The sequence below is a fragment of the Juglans microcarpa x Juglans regia genome, chromosome 1S, assembly GCF_004785595.1.
Source record: "Juglans microcarpa x Juglans regia isolate MS1-56 chromosome 1S, Jm3101_v1.0, whole genome shotgun sequence".
Taxonomy (NCBI): domain Eukaryota; kingdom Viridiplantae; phylum Streptophyta; class Magnoliopsida; order Fagales; family Juglandaceae; genus Juglans; species Juglans microcarpa x Juglans regia.
The window spans coordinates 27,376,438-27,403,957 of record NC_054595.1 but is presented as its reverse complement, the minus strand read 5'-3'; the positions used below and the strand labels follow the sequence as shown (position 1 = coordinate 27,403,957).

Genomic DNA, 27,520 nt, shown 5'->3' with positions numbered 1-27,520 from the left:
TTTGGTAGTTTTAACTTATTATGACAATGGATATATATGTGTGTGTGTGTGTGTGTGTGTGTGTGTGTGTATTCTTTTAATCGGCAGTTATGGCAATGAATCTGGAGTGTTTTATCACTGCTAAAGTGTACGAGGCATTTGGACTGATATTCCTGATGTAGCTCTGAACCTGTGATGATTTGGTAGGCCTGAATGTTTTTAGAGTGAGTGGGTTGCTGCCTGTTGGTGCTTCTATCAAAGTACTGACTGTAATTGATTTGCTTAAGAAGATGGAGCTCTTCGAATGTCTTGCTGGATCTGATAGTGGAACCAAAAACTTTGCGTGCTGTACCTCAAAAAAAAAAGAAAAAAAACCTTTGCGTGTTGTCTCGTTCAAACTGTTAACGGGGGGGCAACGCAGTACGGACGCGACGATTGGTCGTTGTATGCTGTTGAGGCTTAGCTATTGGGCCAGAAGGCCCACTTTAGCATAGCGAATTGTTTCCTGAGCCTGAAGTGGCTCGTGCCTGGACTCTGAACGTCGAAAACCTGGATTATAAGGCTGCATTAATTTCCTCTTCCATTTCTCTTTCAATTCTTAATTTGGCTTTCTAGTTAAAGGGTTTTGGCTGAGGCAGTGAGATTTTGTTGTTGACTTTAATTCACTTTTACATTGCAATCCTCTAAACGAAAATAGACATTTTGGTTGACTTTAATGATAATCAGACAATAACTTTCTCCAAAGTCGAAGTCTTTTTTTTTTTTCCTTTAAATAACCTTCCAAATCAGAAGTTATATTCATGAATCATGATTAATTAAATTACTGTTGAGCCAAAGCAGGACTTCTTATGTAATCCATCATCCTTTCATTATGCTAACAATGCTCAGATTACATTAGACTAAGAGAAGTGTTATAGAAGATTACACAAAAGTAAATTTACATGATCGATTAGATCTATTTTACTTGGTTTTATATGATCGATTAGATCTATTTTATAATAACAATAGCTTCACAATCTAACGTATCACATCATATCATGTCACGTCACTTTGTGAGTTTACTTTGTCGCTAAAGTATTTCTCACTATCATATTCTGAACATGCTCTGAAAACCCTTTCTAAAAACTCAGTAACGAAAGATTATATTCCATTAACGGTGCATATAGTTGTAACATCACTACGTTCTAATACTCATAAAAAAACACATACATAATCAAGCCATTCATGGAAGGCCAATATCATTATTAGTTAACCCATTTCTTCGTCTTCTTCTTCCCTGCCATAATCATTTCAGTTACCAAGTCTAATTTAAGCTAAGAAAACCAAAAGAAAAAATAGAAGAAAAAAAGAGGAGAGAGGATTCATTGAGATCACTGCCCCTCAACAGACTAAAGAACTAAGGTTCCCTATTCCTTCGTAAATCTTTTTGTTTTCTGCATAGCAGCGTAGCAATACCACGGTATGTGTTCATGTTTGTGATTGTTGTTGCTGTTTCTCCTGGGGGAGCTTTTTCTGGAGCTGAAATAACAGGGTCTGGTTCTCTTGCTGAAGCAGCACAGCTTGCTGTCTCAGCTTCTCGTTCTCTTCTATGATGCTTCGGTTCTCCAGGTACAATTTCAAGTTCTTGACTTCCATCTCTGCCTTCGCTATCCTCAGCCTTTTCTTCTCTTTTGCTTCTTTCAATAGTCTTCTTTTCCTGTTAATTTACACGTATATAACTCTGTTGAGAGAGAGAGAGAGAGAGAGAGAGAGCTGAGTTGTGGAGGAAATAACCTGCTAAGCCGTCCGACTCGAAGGTTTTGTGGCTTTGACGACCGTGGAAGGCAAAAACCAGAACACAGGGAACTACGTGGGATGGATGAAGGGTAAATGCACATCTTTTTTCCCCCTAAAATTTTGTTTCTTTGTTGGAGAAAATAGGGTACCTTACAGGAGCTAACCAGAGAGATGGGGTTGTTTATAGGCAAGTGAATAAAGATCGGCAGCGAATAAAAATGTGGGTTGTAAGCGACAGCTCTTGGACTTTAAATAGGACACTTATGACTACGAACCATGTAGCTGTCCGCCTGTCACACCGTTTATAAATGCACATGAGAGAGAGAGAGATAGAGTTTGGCAAAAGAAAAATATTTGGTTTACAAATAAATTTTATAAAAGTAAACCAACTTATATCAATTTGTAATATGTCTTTGTAGAGATAGTACTTCTCTCCACTTAAATGTTGGCGCATGGACTCATAGTTACGTAAGCGGATGTGAAATCATCGTTTATTTCAAAAATTTAAATTAATAAAAAGAAAGATTATTATGTTTATTATATAACATAAATACATGTGAAAAAAAGAAGAAGAAAATAGCTTCACTATGTATACATCGGCTTCATTCGATGAATACAGTTTTTTTACTTAAAAAAAATAGCTTCCCCTCATTTATTTTAGGAGATACATAAAATGAGATGAGATGAGATAATAAATTTGTGAATAATAGTAAAAAAATTATGAATAATAGTAAAAAAGTTTAAATTATGATGTTTAATGGAGTTTTAAGAAATAAGAGAAAAAAAATTGAATAAAAATATATATTATAAAGTTAAAATATTGTTATGATATAATTTTTGTTTTGTTATTTGAAAAAGTTGAATTATTTTTTATTTAAAAGTTTAAAAAAGTCGTAATGATTAGTTTAAAAATATTTTTGTTTGAGCGATATTTGGATAATGAGATTATATTAGATGAGATGAGATGAAAATTATTGGACTCCTAAACTGGACAATGGGTTGAATCACATTGAACAAAGTAGTAGGGTTAGTTTTATCTGAGTCTCAGTATATTTAATTAAATATTTTATATACGTTAAGTCTAGGGGTGTAAATTTAAACTAGAAAACTGGAAAACCAGTCTGGTCCTGACCGGTTCAGTTGAACCGGTCCGATCCGGAACCGGTTCTTAGAATATGAAAACCGGCCGGTTCCAGTCCAGTTCTAATTTTAAGATTTTTCAGACCGGACTGGACAGGACCGGACCAGTTGATAAAAAATATATATATAAAATAATATTGGTATTATTGTATATATAAATTTTATACAAAATATTATATATATATATATAAGTTTTATATATTATGTATAATTATAAATTTTTATGTGAAATTTTTATATATAATATATATAATTATATATATTCATATATGAAATAATTTCTTATTATAATTTATAAATTATTACATAAAATGTTAATATTAAGTCACTAAAAATTTATAACTAATACTAATAGTCTAATATAGACTAATGACTATAGTTATACTTATAATTAATACTATAAGTTTTTACTAAAAGTTTATAACTAATACTAATATTAAATATATAGTTTATAACTAATACTAATATATAACTTATAACTATACCAATAGTCTAATATTAATACTATTATATATGAATAAAAGTATAAAACATATTTTTTTAAATCATTTTTTTTTATAAACAAATTTTTAACGACAAATTGTGAAACTTACATTTTAAAAAAATCGAAAAATCAGACCGGACCAGAAACAGGTAAAACCGGAAGTACCGGTTTAGGAGGGTAACCGGTGCGTAATTGGTTTTGAAAAATACAAAACCGGTACATACCGATTCGATCCTAGATTTTGTTTAAAACCGGATCAGATCGGACCGATTACACCCTTAGTTAAGTCTACTTATTAAGAGAGTTTGCCAACGCATAAGAGAGGGAATAAAAATAAAAATTAAATTAATTATCTTGATCTTTTGAATCAAAGTGATGATTTCTGAGTAACTTTTTTGAATTCTAGAACATTTCTCCTTCAGTTTGAAGACCGTCGGGATCCTTCTTCTACATGACGTAAAGGCTTATGTCTATCATGGGAAGACGACGTCGACATGATCTTCGGGGGGTTAAGGTTGGCATTAGTCTCTGTCATTGATTCGAGTCTGCTTATCTCTATCTCGTTCGTGAACTTAGCCATTACAAAGCCATATAATAGCACTCAGTACTGAGTCTAATGCAACCCACTAAGGTATATTGGTTTAATTTACCAGAATTCTTGCCTGCAAATTACTGGGGCTACATGAGCTCCCATTAATGACTTTCTGTGTATCTTGATGATGACGATGGTAATGGCTCGATCTGTCGTTTCCTGATCATGCTTGTCTACATGAAATTAAATCTATGTCGTATAATTAGCTATGAACGTACAGCAAATGATCAAAAAAGTTATTACTTTTTTTCGTCATGCTCAGTGATCATTTGCATCCATTTAAAAAGAATAGGTTTTTTGTAGTCCTTTCTGGCAAGATAATTGCCATGCAAATATATCATAAAAGGATTTGTTAGACTAGGTAATCACTTCATGTTAATCCAAACTTCAGAATAATGCAAATGGAGTTTCACCTGCAAAACACATGTATTTGGAGAATGATCAGTAGATATTTGAAGGAACGGAAAGGTTATGAGGATGAAGAGTGATCATGAGTAGTCAGTGTGGTTAGGTTCTCTCCTTTTGTCCCTTTTTTTCTCACTGTAATTGATTGAGTACCTGAGCCATGCTCATTTTATTTGGAAAATGAACCACCCCACCCCCATTTTTGGCTTCATCTTCTTCTCCTCCGTCATCATCTTCACCACAATCTCCCCCCCCCCCCCCCCCCCCCCCCCCTATCTCTATCATCCATCCACTGCAGGTTATTATCATAATGATGAGGACGGTGGTGTTTTTTGTCCAATTTCATCGGCTGAGCCACTTCACATGGTCCCTCAACTTGCTGATTGGCAATTGACCTGAGAAAATAAACCACAGTTCTTATTTCTTGGAAGAAGCTAAATCAGATTGCTCAGGTTTATCTAGAAATTATAAAACTAAATGGCCAATATGGAATTACAATCTTTTATTTTTTGATAGAAAAGAAAAAACCAATAAAAATTAGAGGGGAGAGAGAGAGAGAGAGAGAGAGAGAGAGAGAGAGAGAGGAATAAAGTAATCCTGACTTTTCATTTTATGTAAAATATACATGACCTCTTTTTGCATGTAGGTGTAAAATAGGGGAGGGATCCTACCCTTCATAATGCCTCTTTGAACAAGGACCACTAGCTCGATCCTATACTCATTTCTTGCATTACTAACACCAAAGGCCTTGCACTACCATACGAGGCATGTGATGAGGATGAAGGTCGTGGTAGTCAACTAAGAAATGAGACCTCTCTCATAATCAAAATGATCTAATTGCCTTATATATTTTGGTTATGATGTTCATAGCACTTGGAATTTACTAAATCTCTTTATTTGAAATGAATATCTTCTTATTAATGATTGATATTTATATCTTGTGCCACCCCCACATCCTCAATAATGTTTCCCATCATCAAGTTATTTGCTTGGTTTCACTACTATGTGTGCATTCAACTCCCCACCTTCTTTAACTTTTAAAATACCCACACCAAATCATTATTAGAAAAGAGAATAGGGAAGGCTGCATTTGGATTTTATTGTGGGATAGAGAATCGATTTCCGTGAAAGGTTCAAGTAAGAGATCAATGGATTCGAGACAGGCCATTTGATATGCAGAATATGAATAAGATGTGAAAGAGGAGAACCGACAAAAACAAGGAAGACAGAGAGCTCAAAACTAGTGAATTAGAGAGCAACATAGCGTGTTAGAAGTTTCACATGCACAGAGAATTATGACTGTTCATAATCATGCACCTCTCACCATCAACCATGTGGTCCACATCACCATCCAATCCTAGTCTACAATCCAAAAAACAAATAAAAACCCATGGTCTCTCTGCCACTCAATTATCTACTGCAATATATTGCCCTCACGATTGGTACAAACCCACCTAGCTCCCAATATTCTCTCTTCTTCTGTAACCAGCATATCACTTTTATGCGTTACAATAATAATTTTCAAAGCTTATACGAACTTGCATTAGGGTACTCAAGTTCAACGGGAGAACTGGGATTTTGCCATTGGATCTGATATTATTTTTTTCTAATTTTTGCATAATTTTAAGTAACTTATCTCTTTTTTTAATTTATACTGGGAGATAACTAACACCGTTTGGATTTAAAAAGTGTTTCATCTCATCTCATCTCATAATTACAACTTTCTCAAACTTCCACACAAAATAGAATAAACAATTCAATTTTTTCAAATCCCAAAACAACAATAATATTAAAAAATAATATTTTAATAATATTTTTTTTTATAATTTTCATCTAAAACCATCTCATCTCATCTCTGAATCCAAACCAGCGAGAATGAAAAAAAGGGGTATTGGCTTTATTATTTGAACTGAAGGTTAGTTTGAAGAAATTATTTCACCTTTGTGCCGAGCCTCTGTCTGAACTGATATATAACTAGAAGGTCATCTGGCTCGAAGTCGTTGCAAGCTTCTTGAAAATGGGACAACTTTCGTTTTATGCTTGAAAACTGATTAAATTAGCCCTAATGGGCTCGTGTATAACTACTGTTTTGGTAATTGACCGTTTGTTTTTAAATAAACTATTTCCTTCACCTCCAGCTGAGGAAAAAAAGAAAAAGAAAAAGGCGTGATTTAACAAACGTGCTCTACGTTTCTGAAGTTATTCAAATGCTGCTGGACATTTATATTAATACAAGTGCAATATAATTCTTAAATAATAACACAAATTTCTCTGCCATTCTGTTAGCTCAAGTTGACTGATGCAGCTAATCCAAAAATTGTAGTAACACGCTGAGTACCTTCCCATGATGCAGAAAAGCCAGAAATGTTTCAAGCCAAGGCTAGCCAGCAAGTGGGTTAGCATGTATTGTGACGCGATTGAGTCTGATCTCTGCTAGTGGCCGATCTCCCGGACCCGTTTGAGTCTGCGCAAAACCAAGTTTTAACTCAGTAATGCCACATTTTTCGTATTTGGAGACGCAAGCTATTACAGTACAGATCCTAGATAGTTCGTACAGCCTTTAACCAATATCTATGTTGCCAGAAACTTTACTTCCTACCAAATAGCAAAAAAAGTATTATTTGCTTAGGGAGCGCAATAATGTACCTTTTCCATTAGATCAAGGACTTCAAACCCATGAATCACTTTACCAAAGACAGTGTACACCCCATTCAGATGAGGCTGCTTCGCATATGTTAAGAAGAACTGGCTTCCATTAGTATTGGGGCCACTATTGGCCATTGAAAGTATCCCCCTTGCGTTGTGCTGGAAAATAGTTAGAAAGAAGGGGACATCTTATGCTTAAACATCAAGAATAAAGTATCTTCAAAACTAAAAACTCAATTGTGAATATCCCATGCAACAGTGTGGGGATATCCGCTATTAGGAGATGATAAGAACTGTGCTTGTGGGCACACACGTTCACATGGAAAGTGTAGAGAGTAAAGAACACAACCAGTAGTGATTTAATAAGAAAGTGGAGAATGCACCTGTGCAACCGAAGTAGCCAAAAGGTTCACCCAAATACTACAATCAACAATCTAAGACTACAGACAGCTCAATAGCATAAATGTGCTATTATCCCCAACAAATCATCCGTACCGGACAACGAGGGGCTGGGTTCCAAACGAAACTACTTCCATAAGGTTGGCAAAATAATGTTGGAAGTTCTGGATTAGGGTCACGTTTATTATGGTACAGCTAAAATCTTGCAGCCAGAAAAGAGACGGAAAAAGGGCGCAAAAATTGAGAATTACTAGACCCAAAAGTTATTATTCAATATTCATAGTCACAAAGAGCAACTCCACAGCAAACTAGACTATGGATCTTGCTGAAGCATATCGTGCCACTAATCATGTTGTCATAATTCAAGGAGAAGATTATGTCGCTAGTCCTCTACGAATAACAATACCATTTACTAACCAGGTTAAGATCGTGGAGTACTTTAGCTATAGTTTTGGTTTTGTGAATAAATTCAACGATCTTGCATTAATATAGCCGTTGCAAATATACAAACCAAAAATGGCGGACCCAGAAAACCAATAAAATTTTCCATTAACCTGATGTGGTATACCTGGGCTATGCCTATCTTTATATCAATAAAATTACCGTGACCTAACTATACCTCGTACATTAGACTAATTTACCTTGAGAGATTCTCTTATCTCGTCGCTGAACTTCTTCCCCCATATACTGGTTCCCCCTTGCCTGTACCTGTTGGGTCTCCACCTTGAATCATAAAACCTTTGATATTTCGGTGAAATATGGTCCCATCGTAATAACCGCTTGCACATAGAGCCAGAAAATTCTGCATTTGAATGAACCATGGCTACGTCACTACTAAAAACAGCTGCTTTTTAATGATCAGCCTAAGTTTTGTTTGAAAGGCTAAGGTATGCCGATTTGAAATCCTTCTGATGAGCTGTGAGAGGGAAAAGAACTTATCATACCTTTAATTATTGTTTTACAAACGACCAAAGTATTTACAACAATACCTTTTTAAGTCAAACGAGCTATGAGACTAATGAAGTGGATGAAGATGATAAGAAAATGCACCATGATACAGAGCAAACAATCAATATGAAGAAAATTACAGCGTAAAAGAAAGCCTGTAACTGGAGTGAGAATATCTAAATTCTGGAGGTGGGAGGAACTTACCTCGGCGGCCTTGGGGACCTCGTCGCAGAAAATCTCACACTTGATGTCACCGAGATTCGTGTGCAGCGTGACCGACTGGGAAACCCCAAGGAACAAAGAAAAAAAGGCAACAGCGTGAATAATCACGGTTTAATTCGTAAACTGAAGGTGTTCGATGAAAGTACGCAAAGAAAGACTAACCATTATGTTTCGCGCAAGTTGCGTGCTTTTCTAATTCGTCTTTACAGCGTCTAAATTTCGAGGGCTTTACAGAATTTGACGAGCTTTTTGTTCGACCGAGATCCTTTCAGAAGGTTAGGCACCGCATTGGCGCATTCTATTTTCAATGGGTGAGAGAGACTGCGAAACTAGTTACTAGCATACGCAACTAATAAAATAAAATAAATAACTAATCATTGGGTTGCCTTGATCCATGTCGTTTGAGTAGCCCATATGGAAGTTTTCGGGCTAGTCGATGAGGAAGTAGTTTTGGGCCAAGCAGTGAGCATGTCATTTTACCACCCATTAATAATTTAATACGCATGCCGTCACGTTTATAGGCTCCCAAAACACAAAGCAGTTTGGATAATGATGAGTTTATTATTATTTTACTACTTTATTATTATTTTATAGTGTATTTAAAATTTTTATTTTTATTATTTTTTTAACATCCTTAATCAAAATTAAAAAAAATATACAAATTCACTAATAGTCACTTTATTAACCATTAAATAAAAAAAATAAAAAAAATAATAAATAAATGGTAGGAAATAATAAGCCTATCATTATCAATTATCACGGACAGGTCTCTAAAGGATGTTAAAGGCCATAATAATAATGAAAATAATCTACTCAACGTCCTTACACTATATATTTAATTTTATCTTTTTTACGTTTTTTTCTCAGTATAAGGCCTAGGCTGCTGAGTATGACAATAATAATTAATAGAAACGAGTGTGGGTGGGGCAAGCAATCCACCAAGAAGATATGGTTCCCTTGAAATTCAAATTGGAAGATGCTGGCTATTTCACCTAGGAACTCTGGAGTTTTTTATTTGGAGACAAGATTCAAATCTATGCCCCAAAGCCACCACATATTTATGGTCCCAGCTCCCATTATACTTGTCCTGCCCCCACCCCCCCCCCCCCCCCCCCCCCCCCCCCCCCCCCCCCCCCCCCCCCCCCCCCCCAGCTCTCTAACTGCTTGCTGAACACTAATGGCCAAGTTCATAAATGATAGCGGGTCCAATGGTTGTTGAGGTAAATTACGGTGCTTCGGTGCTTTATGTCTTTTAACTCTCTCTGATGAACCTTTTTATTTTCCTTCAAGGATTGAAGGCATGTGAAAGTATGGAAACCGTGATGGCCCCTAAAGCACTCAAAACGGCATATTCCCTCTCCCTATTGCCACGTCTTAAAGTTGCACGAAAGGCCTGCACGGACACCACAATTGTTGAGGAAATTTGCGGACTGCGTCTGTAACATATACTCTATTACTTTATTCACATTTTATTTTATTTATTTATTTCTTTTCTTAGTACATTCACATTTTTCACAAGTTTGAAGGGTAAGATGAGAATTTTATATTTTATTTGAGAGTTTAAAATATTATATTTTAATATTATTATTGTATTGAGATTTGAAAAATATGAATTGAGATTTAAAAAAGTTGAATTGTTTATTATATTTTGTATATGAATTTGTAAAAAGTGTAATGATAAGATGAGGTCATATTAAAATTTTATGTCTCATCCTATCCTCCAAACCTGCCCGCAAAACCAAACTCATCTTATCTTTTTCTATTGTCTTGATTAATGTAATAGATAGAAGTAATTTTATATATCGACCTACATGTATTTTGTCCGCATGCACCCAAGATAGATTCATTCAGCCTTCAGAATTCATAAAAAAGTGTACTTTTATAAATTCATAATTTGTGTTGGGCTTATGATAATTTCTTTTTTTATTTTATTTTTTGTGCGTCATGCAAGCCACTACAGAATCATCCAAAGCTCTAAAAATATGATTTCAATTATTATGCTCTACAAAACTACGACTCTCTTGACCCATCGCTGGCTCGCAACGAAGTCGGGAAAGGACCCCAAGGGCCAACACCGCCCTGATGCGGTCAAACAGCTCAAGTAAGGAAGGCCACAGCTGTATATGACACGACACTACCCATATGCTTTTGGCTTCCCAACAACGTGAAACCATGACTGCGTGTCTAAATGACATTTAGATTAAGAAAAATGTAAAGGAAGGTGATTTCGTGTACGCCTTGCGGACGAATATGTACTTGACATTCCAGGTCATAAGTTAAGAGAAAGTTGCGGGGGGAGGAAAATTTTTGTCAAAACCGTGCGTTCGTTATTTTTGTGAAACAATGCGAGAAAAGCCTTCATCCCCTTCACGTTCTTTTATTTGCATTTTGGTGTTTGGAAATTTGGTGGATTTTTCTAGAATTTAAAATCCTAACTACAGATTTTTTGCAAGGTTTGCAACGTTTTCTTTTCCTTCTCGGTCATTCTCAATCTTTACCCCTTCCTAAAGGATCTCATGGATTGTTAAAACCGGACTTCAACCATTGCTCTGTGGTCGGTATTGTTGGCCTCAGTCTTCTCGCTTGTTTGGGTGAAGATAAATCCTTTTGTAGGCGGTGCTGATACCTCAACCGTTGCCCAAAGCTACATTTCTATAGATTGTTAGGTATCTCTTTTTCTCTATTGATGCTTCCCAGGATTTTCCATCCAATATGATGATGATTTTGATTGCAACTTATTAAAGTGGGAATCATGCTTAGCTCTTTGGTGAGTGTTCCAGACATATTGATGTAAGTTTTGGACAAATACGAATTGATCTTTTGAGTGTTGGATAATCTATTTGTGAATTGAGAAAAATATTTTCTTTCGTGAGTTGAAACTCTATAGAGAATGAGATGTCAGGAAAACACCTGTCGAAAAAAAAGAAAATAACGCAACGAACGCAGTAAGATCCAAATCTCCAACATCCTCGCCTTCTACGGCTATGGCGTCATCCGTGACCCTTCTTTCCTGGCCGTCGATATCCTTCCCTGCTGGAATCTTCGCCTCGTGATGATTATTAGGTTTCAGATTGTCTATATCATTGCAGTTTCGACACCAAGGCTGTGCTGGCAAAGTCGCCCGTGTAAAGTCATTCCACGATCCAATCCCTACGATGTTTGAGCTCGCCACCGAAGTCCAAAGTCACCACTGTTATGGCAGTGTCAACATCAACACGTCAACCCATATCTGGTAAAGGGAATGGAGACAACTAGCTTAGGAGAGACGATGTACAAAATGCCAAAATCCTGTAGCATTTTTTTTAATAATATAAAACAAGCCACGTGCAGCGTGCACAAGGGGTGCCCAAAGTTGTCTGTATGTACTGTTTAGATTATCATCAACGTTCTCGAAACATCCATCCCCTCCCTTGCCACAAAGTTACAAATACCAACATCAAAACAGTGGTCCTCCCCCCAATGGTCGGATCTAGCTCCGCTCTTTGATTGTTAGAACATCAACAAAATCACAGGTATTTTAAATGGAAGCACGCGTAGCACCCGATAATTTCACAATCTCCTAAAATAAAACAAATCAAATACACCAACAAAAATGAAAAAAAGGCTGAACAAATGCAACATTCACACCTCAACACCCAGTGGCTGCTAAAATACGCAACTAGCTCACTTTACCCCTACCTTCCTTCACCCATTAATCAAATAAATTTAAGCGGTAAAAAGAAAAAACTCCTAGCAAAATAAAAACACAAAATTTCAGACCCTCCGAATTTACCATTTAGGACAAGACAATGGGTGAAAGTACAGTGATGGATAGAGTGATCAGTACTGCCACCAATGCAGATCCCTTAACGTGACCAGCTCCGTTATTTGAGGTGCTGTTCTGCGACTTATGAGAAGGCGCGTCTACCGGAGCACCTCCCGGTGTCTCTGTCTGTGGGGCAGGGGGAGATGCCGACAACGGCAACGGCGCCTCAGTCACCGGAGAAGGTGCCACAACCGGCACGGGGCTCGGAGACGTCGGTGATGGTGCCGGTGCTGGAGAAGGTGATTTCCCGAACAATTCGGTTGGAAGAAGCACGCTATCCACGCTGAAGATCACCAAAGGCGTTGCGTCGAGCACCGTTTCAGCAACTCTGGACGAGTCGACTCCAGTGTGAAGCGTGACCGAGTCACCAGCTAATGTAACGGTCAGGTCATACTTTAAGGCACCATTAGTTGCTAATGTAGTTAGGATCCTTGGTGGTCTTCAGCGCCCCCTCGTACATTTTGATCACACCGTTGGCAACAATTAATGATGCAAAAGTTTTGCAACCAGCCTTTTCAAGTGCAGCCGTGATGTTTACGTCCGAAGCCGATGGAGCCGGTGCCGTCAGGAGCCCCGGCGAGTCGATGAAGGAGCTGATCTCAAGGACGGAGATGTTGTAGGCGATTTGCTTGATGGACTTGGTGTAGATGGAGTTGAGCTTGGAGCCCGGAGCAACGGAATCGAAGCCGACCTTGCCACCCCGGAGATCGGTAATGTTCACAAAACCCAAATTCCCTGGGACATTTCCGGTAGTTTGGTAGAGAGTGGTAGTGAGGGTGGAACCCTTGGAGATTTGATGGAGCTTAGGTGGGTCATAGTAATCAAGGAGGACAAGGAGGCGGAGTGTGTTCTTGATAACGGAGAGGGGGTGTTTGGAGTGAGGGCGGACATGGCCCCATTGTTCAGGATAAGGACGGTGATCGTTTGGCGGGTGTTGATGTCGTCGGCGAGCTTTGTTTGGGTCAAGAATTTGTTGTAGTCGGAGTATTCCGGGAAACTAGAGAGAATCTCGGTGATATTGTGGGCCAAAACGGAGGCGGTGAGGGCAGTAAGAGCGAGAAACAGGAAGATAGGCAGTAAGGCGGCCATGGTTGGAAGTTAGGAAGCAGGACTGAAGAAAGAGCTGGTAGAGTAAGAAGAGAGTGAATCAGTGAATGAGTAGGAGCAGGTATTAAAGAGAGGGAGAGCTAACTAAGGTCAAGAGTTGTTTGTTAACCATGGTTGAGGGAGGGTTAACCAGGGTGAGGTGGCGGCTAGGAGGTGGCCATGTGAGAGGAGGCAGCAGAGTTTGTTCACAGCTGTAAATGAAAAGGGCGTTGTGTGGCATATGTTCTTTGCTAATTGCATTGCCGCTACCCTGCTACTTTGTCTCTTGAGTGGAATTTACGGAAATGGGCCTTTCTTTTTTCTTTTGATTTATGACATGAAAAAGGAAAGAGGAGTTACGATGAAGATGGTCGGGTGCTGTGTAACGGTTATAGAGAAAGCCCAGATCGAGAGTTTAAGGAACGTTGGGTGGGGCCGGGGCTCAGTAAGTTGTGGTTTTCAAAACTTTTACCTCCGTGCGTACTTGCATAAATGTGGGAGATTGATAATCAAATTGGCCTATTGATTACACGAAGAAATTTCCAGTCGTGTACTATACAATCATCGTATAACTTTTGCGAAAAAAATATATAAGAATTATAGGAAAAAATATTAATTTTTTAATAATATAGTTTACTTTTTTTAAAAATAATTATACGATATTTGTATATTTCACGATTGTCCATTACTCACTATCTTCTAACCTTTGTGATAATTTTGAATCAATTATTGCCTAAAATTGGCACAACAAACCAGAAGAGGAGAAATAATTATTCTTAGCTTGTTATAACGATCTGGACCTTGATTGGTGTCGTGTTGAGCCCCCGATAGTGATCCGGTGTGGCTGTATGGTATTCGTGTGCACGTCCATGTCAGTGAACAGTAAAATAAGTATTAGAAAAATAAAGAGAGGAAGACACAGATTTAGGTGGTTCGGCACTATGTCTATGACCAAAGGGGTTCGGCCTTTCGAGGAGAGGATAGTCTACTATAATATGCTTGTTTTACAGTCTCGCATAGTATCTCATCCTCACTGTACAATGGATATCGAAGATATATCTCTGGTGGAGACCTCATCGCTGGAACTCATGTTGTGAGGTTGAAGAAGCCCCTGTCGAAGTTGTGCCAAAAGTCCTTGAATTCCTTTGGTTCCCCCCTTTTATCTTTTGTCCCCTATTGCTTTATGTCACTTTCCCCCTCTTCCTCGTGACATTTTTCACTCTCTAAGCCTTTTGTCCATTCAATCTCTCATCTTATTCTTCCCTCCTGACTAATCCTCTATATTGGGTTGAACCTAGGAAATATCATAGGTCTGTTAAATTTTATCTTTTACAGTTGTCCACAATTTTTAAGAGCAATTTGTTCCAACAAAAACTTTGAAAATCTTTAAAGATAAAATATGCAATCGAAATAATCTGTCAAAGTCCATAGAGAAATAAATTCCAGGCGCAGATTCCTAGTTATTTGTTCCTATCGCATTAAGCAGTAAAGATTTTTTAGCGCGGGAGAAAGCTTGACTGCGTGGACTGCGAGTGTGGGGCTAGTCTTGGCTAGGTGAGCAGGAGATAGGCTCAACTGCATAGAGTGTGAACATGTAGCTCGTCTTGGAAAGGTGAGCAAGAGATAGACTCAACCGCATAGAGTGCGAGGGCGGAGCTCGTCTTGGCGAGATGAGCGAGAGATAAGCTCGACAACATAGAGTGTGAGCACAGAGCTCATCTTGGTTGCCATGATGGTTCTTTGGCGTGATAGTTGCCGTAGGTTCTACTTGCCATGAGGAACCAATAGGGCTTGTGATGGCTCATGATGGTTGCATGGTATCGGCTTGATGCAGTGGCGTCAAGGGATGGATAGTTGCACATGGTGGCGCTGCAAAGAAACACGTGAAGGCCTTCGGACATGGGGTAGTTTTGAGGCTTCAACTCAGTGTCATAGTGGAGGAGTCGTGTGGCGTGGCTCTATTTTTTGTTGTATAAGAATGGAGGCTATGTTGGTACACATGTGCTAGTTTTGGTGGTGGAAGCTTGAACATGGGACTGTGAGTTCACATTTCACATTCGTGGAGGAAAGAGGTAGCTGGGCGTGAGGGAGGAGAGAGAGATCTTCCGTGCATATACCGGTTATTATCCCCACAGTGGCATGAGGAGTTGCCTCAATGAAGGAGAGTAAGAGAGAAAAAGAAAGATTGGGAGAGAGAGAGTTGTGCGTGTCGATCGGTCGATGGTTGGAAGGGAATAGAGTTATTGAGGGAGGGTCTGCAATTGAGATAGATAGATAATGTTTCAATGTGGATCGGACGTGGGACGGTTACAATGTGATCGTCATAACGTGATTGCTGATGAATGATTGCTAGAGAGAGAGATTAAAATACTTAAATACATTTATGCTATTAATAATTAAATTTAATCACACAAATAATAACAATAATGATAATGTTAAAATTTACAAAATGTTATTGATAGAATTTAATTAGTAATATATTAACAACAAAAATATTTTTGATAATATTTTAAAATTTAAATAAATAAATATAGGGTCTAATTTAGACTCAATATGATACAACCTAAATAAATAATAGTCCATCAGCTTATTTAAAATTGACCCATTAAATCTAATTTAGGCTCAATAAAATTATCTATATCTCAACTTTAAAAATATTACGCCAGATAGTTACAATAAACTTGTAAGCCCATGGAAATAAATGACTAATAATCAATAGAGAATATTGAAACGCAAAAAATCACTTAAGTAATAACCACCTAACATCACAAACATTAAAAAAAAAAAATAAGAGAGACAGAATTAATAAAAATGAAGAGTGATATCTGCAGTTTAGGTATTATCATCTTTGAACCCATCACGAGCATCTACCCTCGACAAAACTTGATGGAATATATAAAACAAATCATACCACGTAAATCTCACTAAATCTCTCCGGAGTCCGGAGACTTCCTTCCATTAATGCCACAAACAAGCATTTAAAGTCGGCTCGCTCAGTCATAAAATTTAAGAATAAAACATACTTACATCGAAATAAAATGCATATAACAAATTTTGAATTCTTGACATCAATGATGGTGACGAGGAAACAGAGTTTCGATCGACACTCGGCAGAGAGAGGGAGGCTAGGATTTCTTCAAAGACACAAAGAGAGAGAGAGAGAGAGGGGGTCATGAAGGGATTTCGTGATGTAGATTTTAATCTCTGTGTCAAAACGACGTCGTTTTGGGGAAGTTGTTTTTTTAAAAAACATGGGTACCAGGTGTAACTGGATTTTGCCATGCAGGTATTGGCCCAAAACCCGTAACCGGAACTCGATTATCGAGGTTTCAAACCGGGTTGAAAAAAAATTTGGCCTGGATGAATAGGCCTAACACCTCTGTAGGCTAGGATGACTCTTTCTCCCATTCCATTTTGTGGTGCAATTTTTTGTTGTAACATACCATGTCTAGTATGGTTTTCATTTATGTGTGGTTTTGATAGTGAGTTGAGATAGTATGAGATGAGTTAAAATGAAAGTTGAAAGTTGAAAGTTGAAAGCTAAATAAAATATTGTTAGAATATTATTATTTATTATTATTGTTGTTTTGATATTTGAAAAAGTTGAGCTGTTTATTATATTTTTTATGAGAATTTAAAAAAGTTGTAATGATTAGATAAGATAAAATGAGTCTTGTATCCAAACGAGACCTAACAAATATAAAACGTATATATAAAATTATATATATACGCGGGTTTGAAAATATTATTTAAAACTATTTTCATATAGAGAGATGTGGGTCACATATAAAATTATTTAAAACGTATTGTATTAACAAATGTCTGAAAATAACAAAATTTAAAGTAAAGACTAGCATTATATTTATTTCAATTGCAATCTAATCTTATACAGTTTAAAAGATGGATGTTACGTTAAAGGGCTGTAACCTGATTGACATAATTCTCAATCTCTAAAATAGAGATTTAAAATTCGAAACTCCTCTCCCACTACAAAAAAAAAAAAAAAAAAAAAAGAAAAAGAAAAAGAAAAAGGACGTTACACTTGAAACTTGCAGCAAAGATCGCTCCTTGTGACCAATCACACACTGTTTGGGATGGGCCTTAGACTAGCAAATTAGCAATTATACAGATGGGCCTTGCACGGATTTTTGAATTCCAGAAAAAATCTAGGGCCATCCCGTAGCAGTACTTAGTACGGACAATCTGCGGGCCCTAATAGGGCCCCTCCTTTCAGTGAATCATGTACAAGTGGGTCTCACTAGTGAAGTATCTGACTTCAGCCCGTAGCGGAGAGCCCGTTGATGTGTCCTCCTCACTCCTCCGTCTTAGACTGTTACCGGACAAGAACCCTGACATATCTTCGGTTATCCCTAGCCGCTATAGTTGTTGGTGTGTTTATAACACACTTGTCTCATTGGGAAAGTACCACTCATTTTTAAGAGATGAGATAAGATTTTATTTTATTTATTTTATTTTTCTTAAATCAAGTTAATTTCATTAAACAGAAAAAGTGATACATGAGAAGGGGAGGGGTAGGGTTTCCTAACAATCACCCAAAAGTAATAGAAAACAGTATAAAGTGGTGATACATGATAAGGGATGGGATTTATTTGACACTAATTTCTTGATCCCTATCCCTGTTCTACAATATGACGATGTTTTATAGAAAGACGAAAATGTCTTCGCAAAAAAGCGAACAATAGAACTACTATTGGTGACGGTAGTTCCTCCGCTGGAAGAGGTGAAGGTGGCGGGTGCACTGTCACATATTATCTGGAGTTGATTTTTTTAGAGGTCCACGATTCCTCTTACAAGGTCATTAGTTAAAGAAAGTGGTAACATATAATAGCCAGAATCCAAGCCAAGTCGGCGGCAACAAACCAACATAGGTGGTGGTAAGGCCACCTAAAGAGGTGAATGGATGAGCAAATCTGAAGGACTTAGTCATTTGAAGCTAATGGGGCTGCGCATGGCCGCCAAAGCCATTTTGGTATGCAACTGCAATTATGAAACCCACACGGCTATGGCCGCACGTGTATCGAATGCTCGTGCATTGAAGATTGCCGATTAGAGAGGCTGAATTGGTGTCGCGTGTTGGTCGGAGGTTGCCGAAAGGCAATAAATTGGGGAGGATCAGGGCTAAGGAGAGAAAACTAGAGGAAAAGTTAGGAAAAAAAAATACAAACAACAAACCATATACATTGAAAAGCCTCTGTGGCTGGTTAGGGGAGGAGGTGGTCGGAGCCTAAGCTTCGAACCCTCCACCCAGGAAAAATGAAGGGTCTGTAAACTTTAGAGAGAAAGAGAAGTATGAGAGAAAAAAAAAAAGAGAATCGTGGAATACTCTTTTATTTTTTTATTTTTTCTAGGGATGAGATAAGATTAATAAAAATTATATCAAATAATTATATTTTAATAATATTTTATTTAACTTTTAATTTTTATCTTATTAATCAGAGATGAGATAAGATTAATAAGATAAAAGTTAAATAAAATATTATTAAAATATAATTATTTAATATAATTATTATTTTAAAATTTTAAAAAGTTAAATTATTTATTATATTTTCTATAAAAGTTTAAAAAAATTATAATAATTAGATGAGATGAAATAATTTGTAAAAACAAATTAGGCCTGACTACCCCTCTTTTGATTTTTTTTTATTTTTATCATAATAAGCATGTGTTATATGAATGATCGATAGAACAACCTAATTAATTTAACATGAATAAAATAAAAATAATTTAAAATATATATTGATTGTGGCGTGAGATACTGAAAAGCATAATACATATTTAAAAAAAAAATTATAGTATGACATATAATCATCGCTCATTTATATTAGTTTTATTTTTTAATAATTAAAAAGTTAATTATTAAAAAATTTAAATTTAAATTTTATATTCATGAAAGATATTTAAAAGATAAATAAAAAATAAATTATTTATATTATTGTACATATGGAGTGCACCTAACATTTCCTTTTTGTTTTTTTAAAATTTTCTTTTCGGCTGAAGAGAGAGAGAGAGAGAGAAAAAAGAAAGAAAAATATAAAAACAAAAAGAGGTAGAACTAGAAGGCTGAGAACGTCAGAGTTTCTGTCGCTCTGACACCCACTTTAATCTCACGTTCTCTCTCACAGACTGATCAGACCAGGTGAGAGAGAGTTTTCTTGCTTTTGGATGATTGAATTTGAGCTTGGCACGTCAACGTGCCTCAGTTCCTTCTCTCCGGCCCTTAACTTTTTTGGGCTTTTTTGGCTCTTCAATTTTTTTCCTGTTGTCTCTGTCTCTCTCTCCCCAACTCCGCGCTCTCGATTTGCTTCCTTTTGAAGCTCATGTGAAATGGAAGCTCTACCTTTTCAATGCGTACCTTCTTCCCATTCTGGTTCTCTCTCTCTCTGCGTCTATTTTCTCTTGGCTTTATTTAATTTTTTGTTTTTGAGGTTCATAAACTTTGTTTTTCTGTTGGGTAATTTGAATGGTGTATGGCTACTGTGGATAAAAATATGTGATGTGAAGGGAGAGGAGGAGGTGGAGGTGGTGCTGGACCCCAGAGGATGATTGACGAGGAGGAATCGACGGTGGAGGTTGAAGAGAAGAGGAAGTGTCGGGCGGTGAAGGAAGCACAACCACCGTGGATCAAGCTGGGCCTGGGGATTGGTTCAAACTCTGCTACTGCCGCTTCTGCACAGAACCCCGTGACTGAACACGGAAAGCCTGTGGTGTTGACGCCAGCCCAGTTGCATGAGCTTCAAGGACAGTCCTTCATCTACAAGCACTTAGAGGCTGGTCTTCCTGTTCCTCTTCACCTCCTCGTTCCCATTTGGAAGAGTGTAGCTAGCTGTTTCGGGCCCTCTATTTATAAGCTATACCCTAGCTGTAAGTCTTATTTTTCTTCCTTTCAATTGCTTCGTAGCTTATTTTGTGGTAATTTTTATACGCATTTCCTTCTTCTTTAAGCCCCTGCATTTAAACGGATAGTAATCTGATCTGTTTAGAATTCATAAGGCTTGTTCATCAAAAAAGTTGGTGAAAACTACTTTTAGGCTTGGAGTTGAACCGGGTTTCTATCACATGAGACGGGTTTTATTTTATTAGACTAGAAATTAATGGATTTATTAGGATTCGCTTATTTCGTTTTCTTTCAATAGATTTTTCAGTATATTTTAGCTGTGATTATTTTTTAAATGCATGTGTGCGTGCGCTGTATTTGAGTTGAGTTTTAACTTTTTATACCTTATGATAAACCCTGATTTTTCCTGGGAAGGTTTGTTTAGAACATGTTGCATGGATATTGTTTATCTGAACAGTAGCGTGGCTAAACTTAAAATTTGGGATGGGTTTATTTGAGATAGGATGATCTTCTTTTTTTAATGGGCATGACATCGAATGATCACTCTTTGTTTCTTTGAACTTAATTGAGAGACATTGATCTTTGGAATGATGTATTTCTGTCTGTTGAAGAAAGTTCTCGGGCTATAAATTTTTAAATTGGTTTTTGTCAATTAGGTATTAAGTTGTTCTAGAAAATGTCAGTTGAAAGATTATGATCGGCTTTTGTTTCTTTTGGTTGATTTTGTTCAGTTATAGGTTATTTTAGTCCTCAGGGGTTTGACTATAGGACCATGATGGATCCTGAACCAGGAAGGTGTAGAAGAACTGATGGGAAGAAATGGAGATGTGGGAAGGATGTGGTGCCGGATCAGAAATACTGTGAGCGCCACATGCACAGAGGCCGTCAGCGTTCAAGAAAGCCTGTGGAAGCTATTGAAATTTCATCTCCAGATTCAGTGCCATCTGGCAGTGGCTGGTCAAATGACAAATTAGGGGAGTCAAACCCAAATCATGCCACTTCAGCCACTATAGGACTTCAACTCATGACCCAATCCAGCCATGATCTGACTACCATAACCCATAGCAGCATTACTGGAAGCAAAAAATATGCGAGTTGCGACGCTATCACCACCAGAACCCCATCCCTGCCGTTGCAGTGACCATGACCTCCATACCTGCCACTGTGGCCATGGGAACCACCACTACCCTTGCCACTGTATCCACCTTCACTGCTAATGTCAACCAAAAGATTGAACACATTTCTGAAAGCAAAGACAGAAGTGGCAACGATGCAGTTTACAATACCACCATGAAAAGCAAGAGCAACAGGGTTATATCACCGGGATTGGGCTTCTCACCGAAGAGTGTTCTTCAAGGTAATATTAGTAAGATCAGAGCACTTTTGTCATCTGATTCATCAACTTCTTTTTGTGATCGGAGGGGTAAGTTAAGATCAAATCAATTATGATGAAATAGTTAATGAGTAGAATTTTTGCCCAATGGTCTTGGAACTGTGTCACTTGATATTAACAAATATTGTGTGCTTTTGAAGTTAAACCAGGATTAGATGCTGATGCTTTATCCTAGACAATTAAGTTTGGAGGCATGAGGGTTAATAACTCATGTATTATTATTTTCAGTTCAAACTTGCAACAGCCAATGCTTCGGAGTTCAAAATGGCATTGAACTCGAACCAGGGCGGTGTAGAAGAACAGATGGGAAAAAGTGGCGGTGCAGCAGGGATGTTGTTCCTGATCGGAAGTATTGTGTACAGCACATGCACAGGGGTGCCAAAATGCGCTTGGCAGCCTCCCAAGCAATTTATGTTCCCGCTACTTCCAGTTCTACAAGTCAAAGAGCTTCACCATCTCTCCGGATAAACATACCCAAGAAAGCAAAATTTCCATCTCCGAACACAGATCTTTCCATCTCAATCCAAGCAAGCCCTCAGCCGATGCTTGATGAAAAAAGTGCCTCCATCAGTAGCAGTGACACTACTACTACGGACACCAGCATCACTGCCAATGAATACGGTTATGTTTCGGCATGAAATGTTGTCTAGAAGACCAACCCTGTAAACTTCCAAGCGCTTTTGTAACATTTCGAGCGGCTGAGAGACCAGTTTTGATGCACCGTTTCACTATTTTGTTAAATGGAAGCATTGTGTTTGACTTCGCTGTTTTGGTTTGGATGAGAAATTAGAGCAGGAATTGCATGAACTCTTACTTCGGTTGTAGGTTTGGATCATGGCAATTCTGAAGCGAATGTTTGGGAAATTCATTGAAAAAAAGAACCAGGAAAAGAAGATGGCGTCGCCCGGACTCGAACCGGAGACCTTCAGTGTGTTAGACTGACGTGATAACCAACTACACCACGACACCTTTTGACGAGAAACGGCAAGCTTATAATATACATTGTTTTTTCTTGCTTTCGGCTTTTTTGTTTTGGTTTCGCATTATTCTCAATTTCTCATGAAAATGAGCCCCAAAGTTATTTTTGCATTTCGTCTTTTTTTTCTCGATTAAGCCCAAAATCCCAATCTTGCTTATTTTGCAAATAAATCTAGATATTTGCATTATTAAAAAATGATAGTTATAATCGTGAATGTGCAAATACCGTATAATAACTTTGAAAAAAATAAATAAATACAAGACCCACAAAAAATAATAATTTTTTAATAATAAATCTCACTCTTTTTTAAAGCGATTGCATAGTACTTACATACTCTATGATTGCATATAGTATTACTTAAAATGGGAGAAAGAAATGCTAGGGCTACCACATCGTGTACTTCATAGTGCTCCGATCAAAGGCCTACTAACCATTAGAAGTTGGAACTATTTTGTAAACCAACAAAGAGAAAAATAAAGTTTGGGACAGCCATTACAACATTAATCTAGTATAGATACCAAGATACCAGCGGCCTTGCAGCTGGATGGCATTTGCCTCCCTCTCACTGAGGCCCCTACCCCTAACTCCCAACAAAAAGTTAATCTACTGAATAGATCCGAAACTCACGCAGGCAGTGCCTTCAAACATGCTGTAATTAAGTTTCTATACTTGAATCCATAGTCGCAACCTAAGATGAACAAGACAGTGAACATATTCTCACATAAAAATGGCCTATGTTGGCATATTGGAGGTTACAATGATGAACTCTAGAAAAGTTGCTTCATTTCGCCAAAAATTTCACCATCAGAAGCATATTTCAACCATGTGAATCCCTCAAAGCCATGGCAGAGTCAGATCTGAATTAAATTCCTACTTATTGCAAATACCTTCAGGATCTGCATTCTTGATTATCCAAGAATGCTCCATGATCTTCTGAAGAGAGAGCCTTTTTGAGGAGTCTTTCACCAGAAGCTGCACATATTTTTAGATTACAAATTCAGGAAGGCAACTAACTCTATTCACTGACAGCATTACTTTATACTCAGATATCAATATGAAAAAAGCCATGAACAAACTTACCCGAAGAATGAGATCCTTGGCTTCGGCAGAAACATGAGGGGTGGAAGGGAAGATCAGATCAACCTTCACTATCCTGGGTTAAAGCCAAATACAATGAAACTACCTACATGTAACACGGTTCATGATATTTTCATCCACACTAATCATTGTAAATCTACCGTACCTTTTAAAGGTATCACTCTGACTCTCAGCCTCAAATGGAGGGACACCATAAAGGAACTCATAACAAAGGATACCCAGAGTCCAGTTATCAACTGCGTAGTCATGAGCTTTGTTCTCCACCATTTCTGGTGCTAAATAATCCAAAGTTCCACACATGGTGTGTCTCTTGCTTCTTGACTGTACAGACCATCCAAAGTCTGCAATTTTCAGTCGACCCTACGTTATAACATAACTAAGTTAAAAAAGTTTTCTGTAATATGTTTCATGCACAGATATAGCAAAAATTATGTTCAATTTTTTGAAACCACTCATTGACAAGTTTCTTTTACATAAATCTGAAACTTTTGAAAAAACAGTCCATGGAAGTTGGTCCACAAGCAAGCGCCAAATTATTTAGAATTAGAATTTAGTAGCCCTTGTGGATTCTCCGGAATCTGTTGTCAAGCTCACACCGCACGACGGGAGTTTGATAGCTCCTACTGTAGGGTTAAGGTCCAGATAGTCCCTACTGCAGTTGTATTTATTGAAATGGAAGCTTTTGGCAAAGCATAGGATAAACCTAAAATATTCATATGCCTAATTGGGGTTGAGGTCCATACAGATGGACATTTTTTTAATAGAATTTAGCATCGCTGGAATTTGGCTAATCTTTTGAGCCAAAAATCCAGGAAGTTTTAAGAAAGCAATAGAAAACTCCTACATCTCTGAAATTAACTGCCGAGATTTTGGAGTAAACTTGTCAAGTATGGCTAATACAATTTAAACCAGCAAGGAGTTTCCGCGGAAGGTCACCTATCAAAAGCCAAAGTTCTTAGAGATTTGAAAAAAAAAAAAAAAAAAAAACTATTAAGACACCAAGCTTCGTTTATGACGCACCAGCAAAAGTCAAAAGACCCTTTTGCATATTCAACACAAATCTAGGAAAAATAATAGGTTCGTAGGTAGAACACAACATAATTATAGAAAACAAAGAGAAAGGTGTCACTAGGAGTTTTAGCATACCTCGTGATCAAGCAACAGATTTTCAGGCTTGATGTCCCTATGAATCACATGCTTCTCATGACAATACGCCAATGCTTGTGTGAGGCTTGAAATGTACTAAAATTAGAAAAGGGATACCCGTAAGGATGTTTTTTTTGGGATGAAGTAGTTGAGACCGAAAAGTTTGTGTACTAAATTTCAAAAGAGAAAGAAACAGCATAAAAAACACAGAAATATATATACATATTTTTTATAACCGTGAATGTCTGGTCCAGCTTGCGCACACCTTGACTAATCTCATGGGACCCTGAAGTTAACGACTAGATAAACCTCCGGTGGCCCTAAGGGACTCGAACTGGTGACGGGAGCAAACCCAAGTACGCATAACCAGAAAGCATCAGATGTCTAGTTGAAGCAAATCACAGCAACACCAGGTTACAATGAAACTGCGAAACCTATTTCTCCCTTTTCCTTCAGCAGATAGATCACGATCAAACTTCAGAAACTTATAGGGGTCCTAAATAGAAGAAAACAGGTTCTAGAATCTTCATTATCGGGGCTCTCCACAAAGTAGATCTCCATATGTTAATTCTACCTTTTATTTTATTTTCTTCTTTCCTAAATTTCTCAGCTACCAACCAGAGTGTAAGTGTTTACAGGGAAAAAAAACTTGCACAGAGAGAGAGAGAGAGAGAGAGAGAGAGAGAGAGAGAGAGAGAGAGAGAGAGAGAGAGAGAGAGGGAGGATTACGGTGGCAGCTTGATTCTCGCTGAGATGGCCACTTTTCCTGAGCTTCCCATAAAGCTCGCCGCCATGAGCATATTCGAGTATCAAGAAAATGCGTTCAGCATCGTGGAACCACCCATAGAGTCGCAGTATATTTTGGTGCCGAAGGCTGGTCTGAATCTCCATTTCTCTCCTCAGCTGGTGCTGAATTCGATACTTCTCTATTTGTTCCTTGAATATCACCTTCAACGCCACTATGTATTTGCTCTATAACGTTGGGGGAAAAAAACAGAGAGAGATTTCAAATACAAGAAGATAACTTTAGGTCGCGAGTTTTGAAAATTGAAACTACTTACCTTCGCTTCTCTAGCGAGATAGACCCGGCCGAATTTTCCCTTTCCGAGGGGTTTTCCGATCTCGAAGTCTTGCAAGGACCATTGCTTCTTCGGATTCGCTTCTGGTGCTTGGGTGCTGTGAGGACTCATTCGTTTGATATTCTGGAAAAAAGAGGGCTTACCTTCCGATGGAAATCGAAAGTGCGAGACGACTCAGACGAGAGAGAGAAAGAGGGAAATTTGGGGCGAGATCAAGAGGGAAATTTTCGCGTTTGAAAGCTCTCGAGGGATTTTTAAACAAGATAACGGCTAACGAGCTTTACGGAAATTTGAATTTCGGCCGAAACGCAGAGTGCTGGGCCACGGCCCACCTTCTTCATACAGCCCAACATTCTGATTTTGCTAAGACAATAAATTGTCAATAAAAAAGAATAGAAAATTCTTCTTGCAATCGAGTTTGCGTACCAAATCACATACTGATGTTAATGTATAAAGAATCAATTTAATAAAACGGTATAAATTGAAGATGGAAATAACTTTTGTGAGACAGAAGACTTTCTTCTTCTCTCAATTTTTTTTCTTTTATTTTTCCTTTTAATAAAGAAGGTAATATCAGTGAGGTCGCGGTTTGGGGCGCTAAACCACTGGTAACTAATAAGGCTAAAAAAATTTTATTCATTTTTCAACACTAATTTAGGAATGTTTGTACTTGGTTATGAGAATGTTTCTTTTTTCTTTTTTACGAATATTGACTTCATTAATTTATTAGATAAAAGTTACATCCATAATCGGATACATACAGGAAAATTCTCAAATCACAAATCAATTACTACATTTGGAGCTCCACTAGTACACAAATTCCTTTGTGACTGATATGGTCTTAACTACTGATGAAGCTTTCTATAGAAAAAACCGTCTAAGAGATAACACTTTGCCTAAAATAGAAATTCATACCCCACCATCCATAAGAGGAGATAATAGAGATTCATACCCCACCATCCATAAGAGGAGATAACTTAATCTCTACGGACAAAACATCTAAGAGATTATCTTCTTCTTTTTTTTTTTATTTTTTTTTTTATTTTTAACTAAACAAAAGGAAACAACAATGAAAATAGAAAGATATATGTGAAAATGATGAATTATAGTTTAGATCTACTCTGATAGACTTTGAAATCAGCCATAAAAGTCAGATTTGAACGATCTGATCCGATGATCCGCCAATATCTTCCCAACGATTGGCCTAGGAAGTATCTTGTGCTGCTTGTGCTTCATCAAAGGCAAAGGTACTATAGAGAATTGTAGATCTGTCTTTTCAATCTCGAAAGAAACAAAATAAATTCAGAAAAGAAGAGAAATGAGTGAAGGAGAGGGAGAAAATGAGGGAATGAGGGATAGTAATACGAGGGAAAGAGGGGGGAAATGAAAAGAGGAGGGAAGAGGAAGCCCTCCTCCTCTTAACGATTTGGAGAATTTATATGGATGAGGTTGGTTGTAGTTTGGTTATGAGAATGTTTCTAAAGATT

At 37.6% G+C, this 27,520-nt stretch overlaps 4 protein-coding genes and 1 non-coding gene across 5 annotated transcripts; 1 reads left to right on the top strand and 4 right to left on the bottom strand.

Moving 5' to 3' along the window:
* Positions 1–6,577: 6,577 nt before the first annotated feature.
* Positions 6,578–8,965, bottom strand: LOC121247895 (peptidyl-prolyl cis-trans isomerase CYP18-1-like). Its single transcript, XM_041146360.1, is given in 6 exon segments — positions 6,578–6,840; positions 7,023–7,181; positions 8,063–8,121; positions 8,124–8,223; positions 8,574–8,648; positions 8,754–8,965. Coding segments are annotated over 6 exon segments (480 nt in total). The 5' UTR covers positions 8,757–8,965; the 3' UTR covers positions 6,578–6,756.
* A 3,173-nt stretch (positions 8,966–12,138) lies between these two features.
* On the bottom strand, positions 12,139–13,649 carry LOC121247894 (fasciclin-like arabinogalactan protein 10). The gene is given in 3 exon segments (XM_041146359.1): positions 12,139–12,820; positions 12,822–13,272; positions 13,275–13,649. Coding segments are annotated over 3 exon segments (1,116 nt in total). The 5' UTR covers positions 13,486–13,649; the 3' UTR covers positions 12,139–12,366.
* Positions 13,650–19,694: 6,045 nt separating this feature from the next.
* On the top strand, positions 19,695–22,538 carry LOC121247565 (growth-regulating factor 9-like). Its single transcript, XM_041145925.1, is given in 5 exon segments — positions 19,695–19,870; positions 20,005–20,364; positions 21,070–21,474; positions 21,477–21,695; positions 21,960–22,538. Coding segments are annotated over 5 exon segments (1,437 nt in total). The 5' UTR covers positions 19,695–19,827; the 3' UTR covers positions 22,370–22,538.
* Positions 22,539–22,626: 88 nt separating this feature from the next.
* Positions 22,627–22,700, bottom strand: TRNAV-AAC. Its single transcript has one exon. It is a non-coding gene; the product is annotated as a tRNA-Val (tRNA).
* A 443-nt stretch (positions 22,701–23,143) lies between these two features.
* Positions 23,144–26,298, bottom strand: LOC121244644 (serine/threonine-protein kinase Aurora-3-like). The gene is made up of 6 exons (XM_041142808.1): positions 26,016–26,298; positions 25,684–25,926; positions 24,955–25,050; positions 23,954–24,168; positions 23,791–23,863; positions 23,144–23,682 (listed from the first exon to the last, which is right to left on the bottom strand). Exons 1-6 carry the CDS (start codon positions 26,142–26,144, stop codon positions 23,581–23,583), a joined length of 858 nt encoding a protein of 285 aa, XP_040998742.1. The 5' UTR covers positions 26,145–26,298; the 3' UTR covers positions 23,144–23,580.
* Positions 26,299–27,520: the final 1,222 nt, after the last annotated feature.

Excerpts from the sequence above, each read along its gene's own strand:
- LOC121244644 (XM_041142808.1), bottom strand. The coding sequence starts at position 26,144 with ATGAGTCCTCACAGCACCCAAGCACCAGAAGCGAATCCGAAGAAGCAA. Across the intron at positions 25,927-26,015 it reads ATCTCGCTAGAGAAGCGAAG|AGCAAATACATAGTGGCGTT; the intron begins GTAAGTAGTTTC and ends CCAACGTTATAG. Across the intron at positions 25,051-25,683 it reads GCGAGAATCAAGCTGCCACC|TACATTTCAAGCCTCACACA; the intron begins GTAATCCTCCCT and ends TTCTAATTTTAG.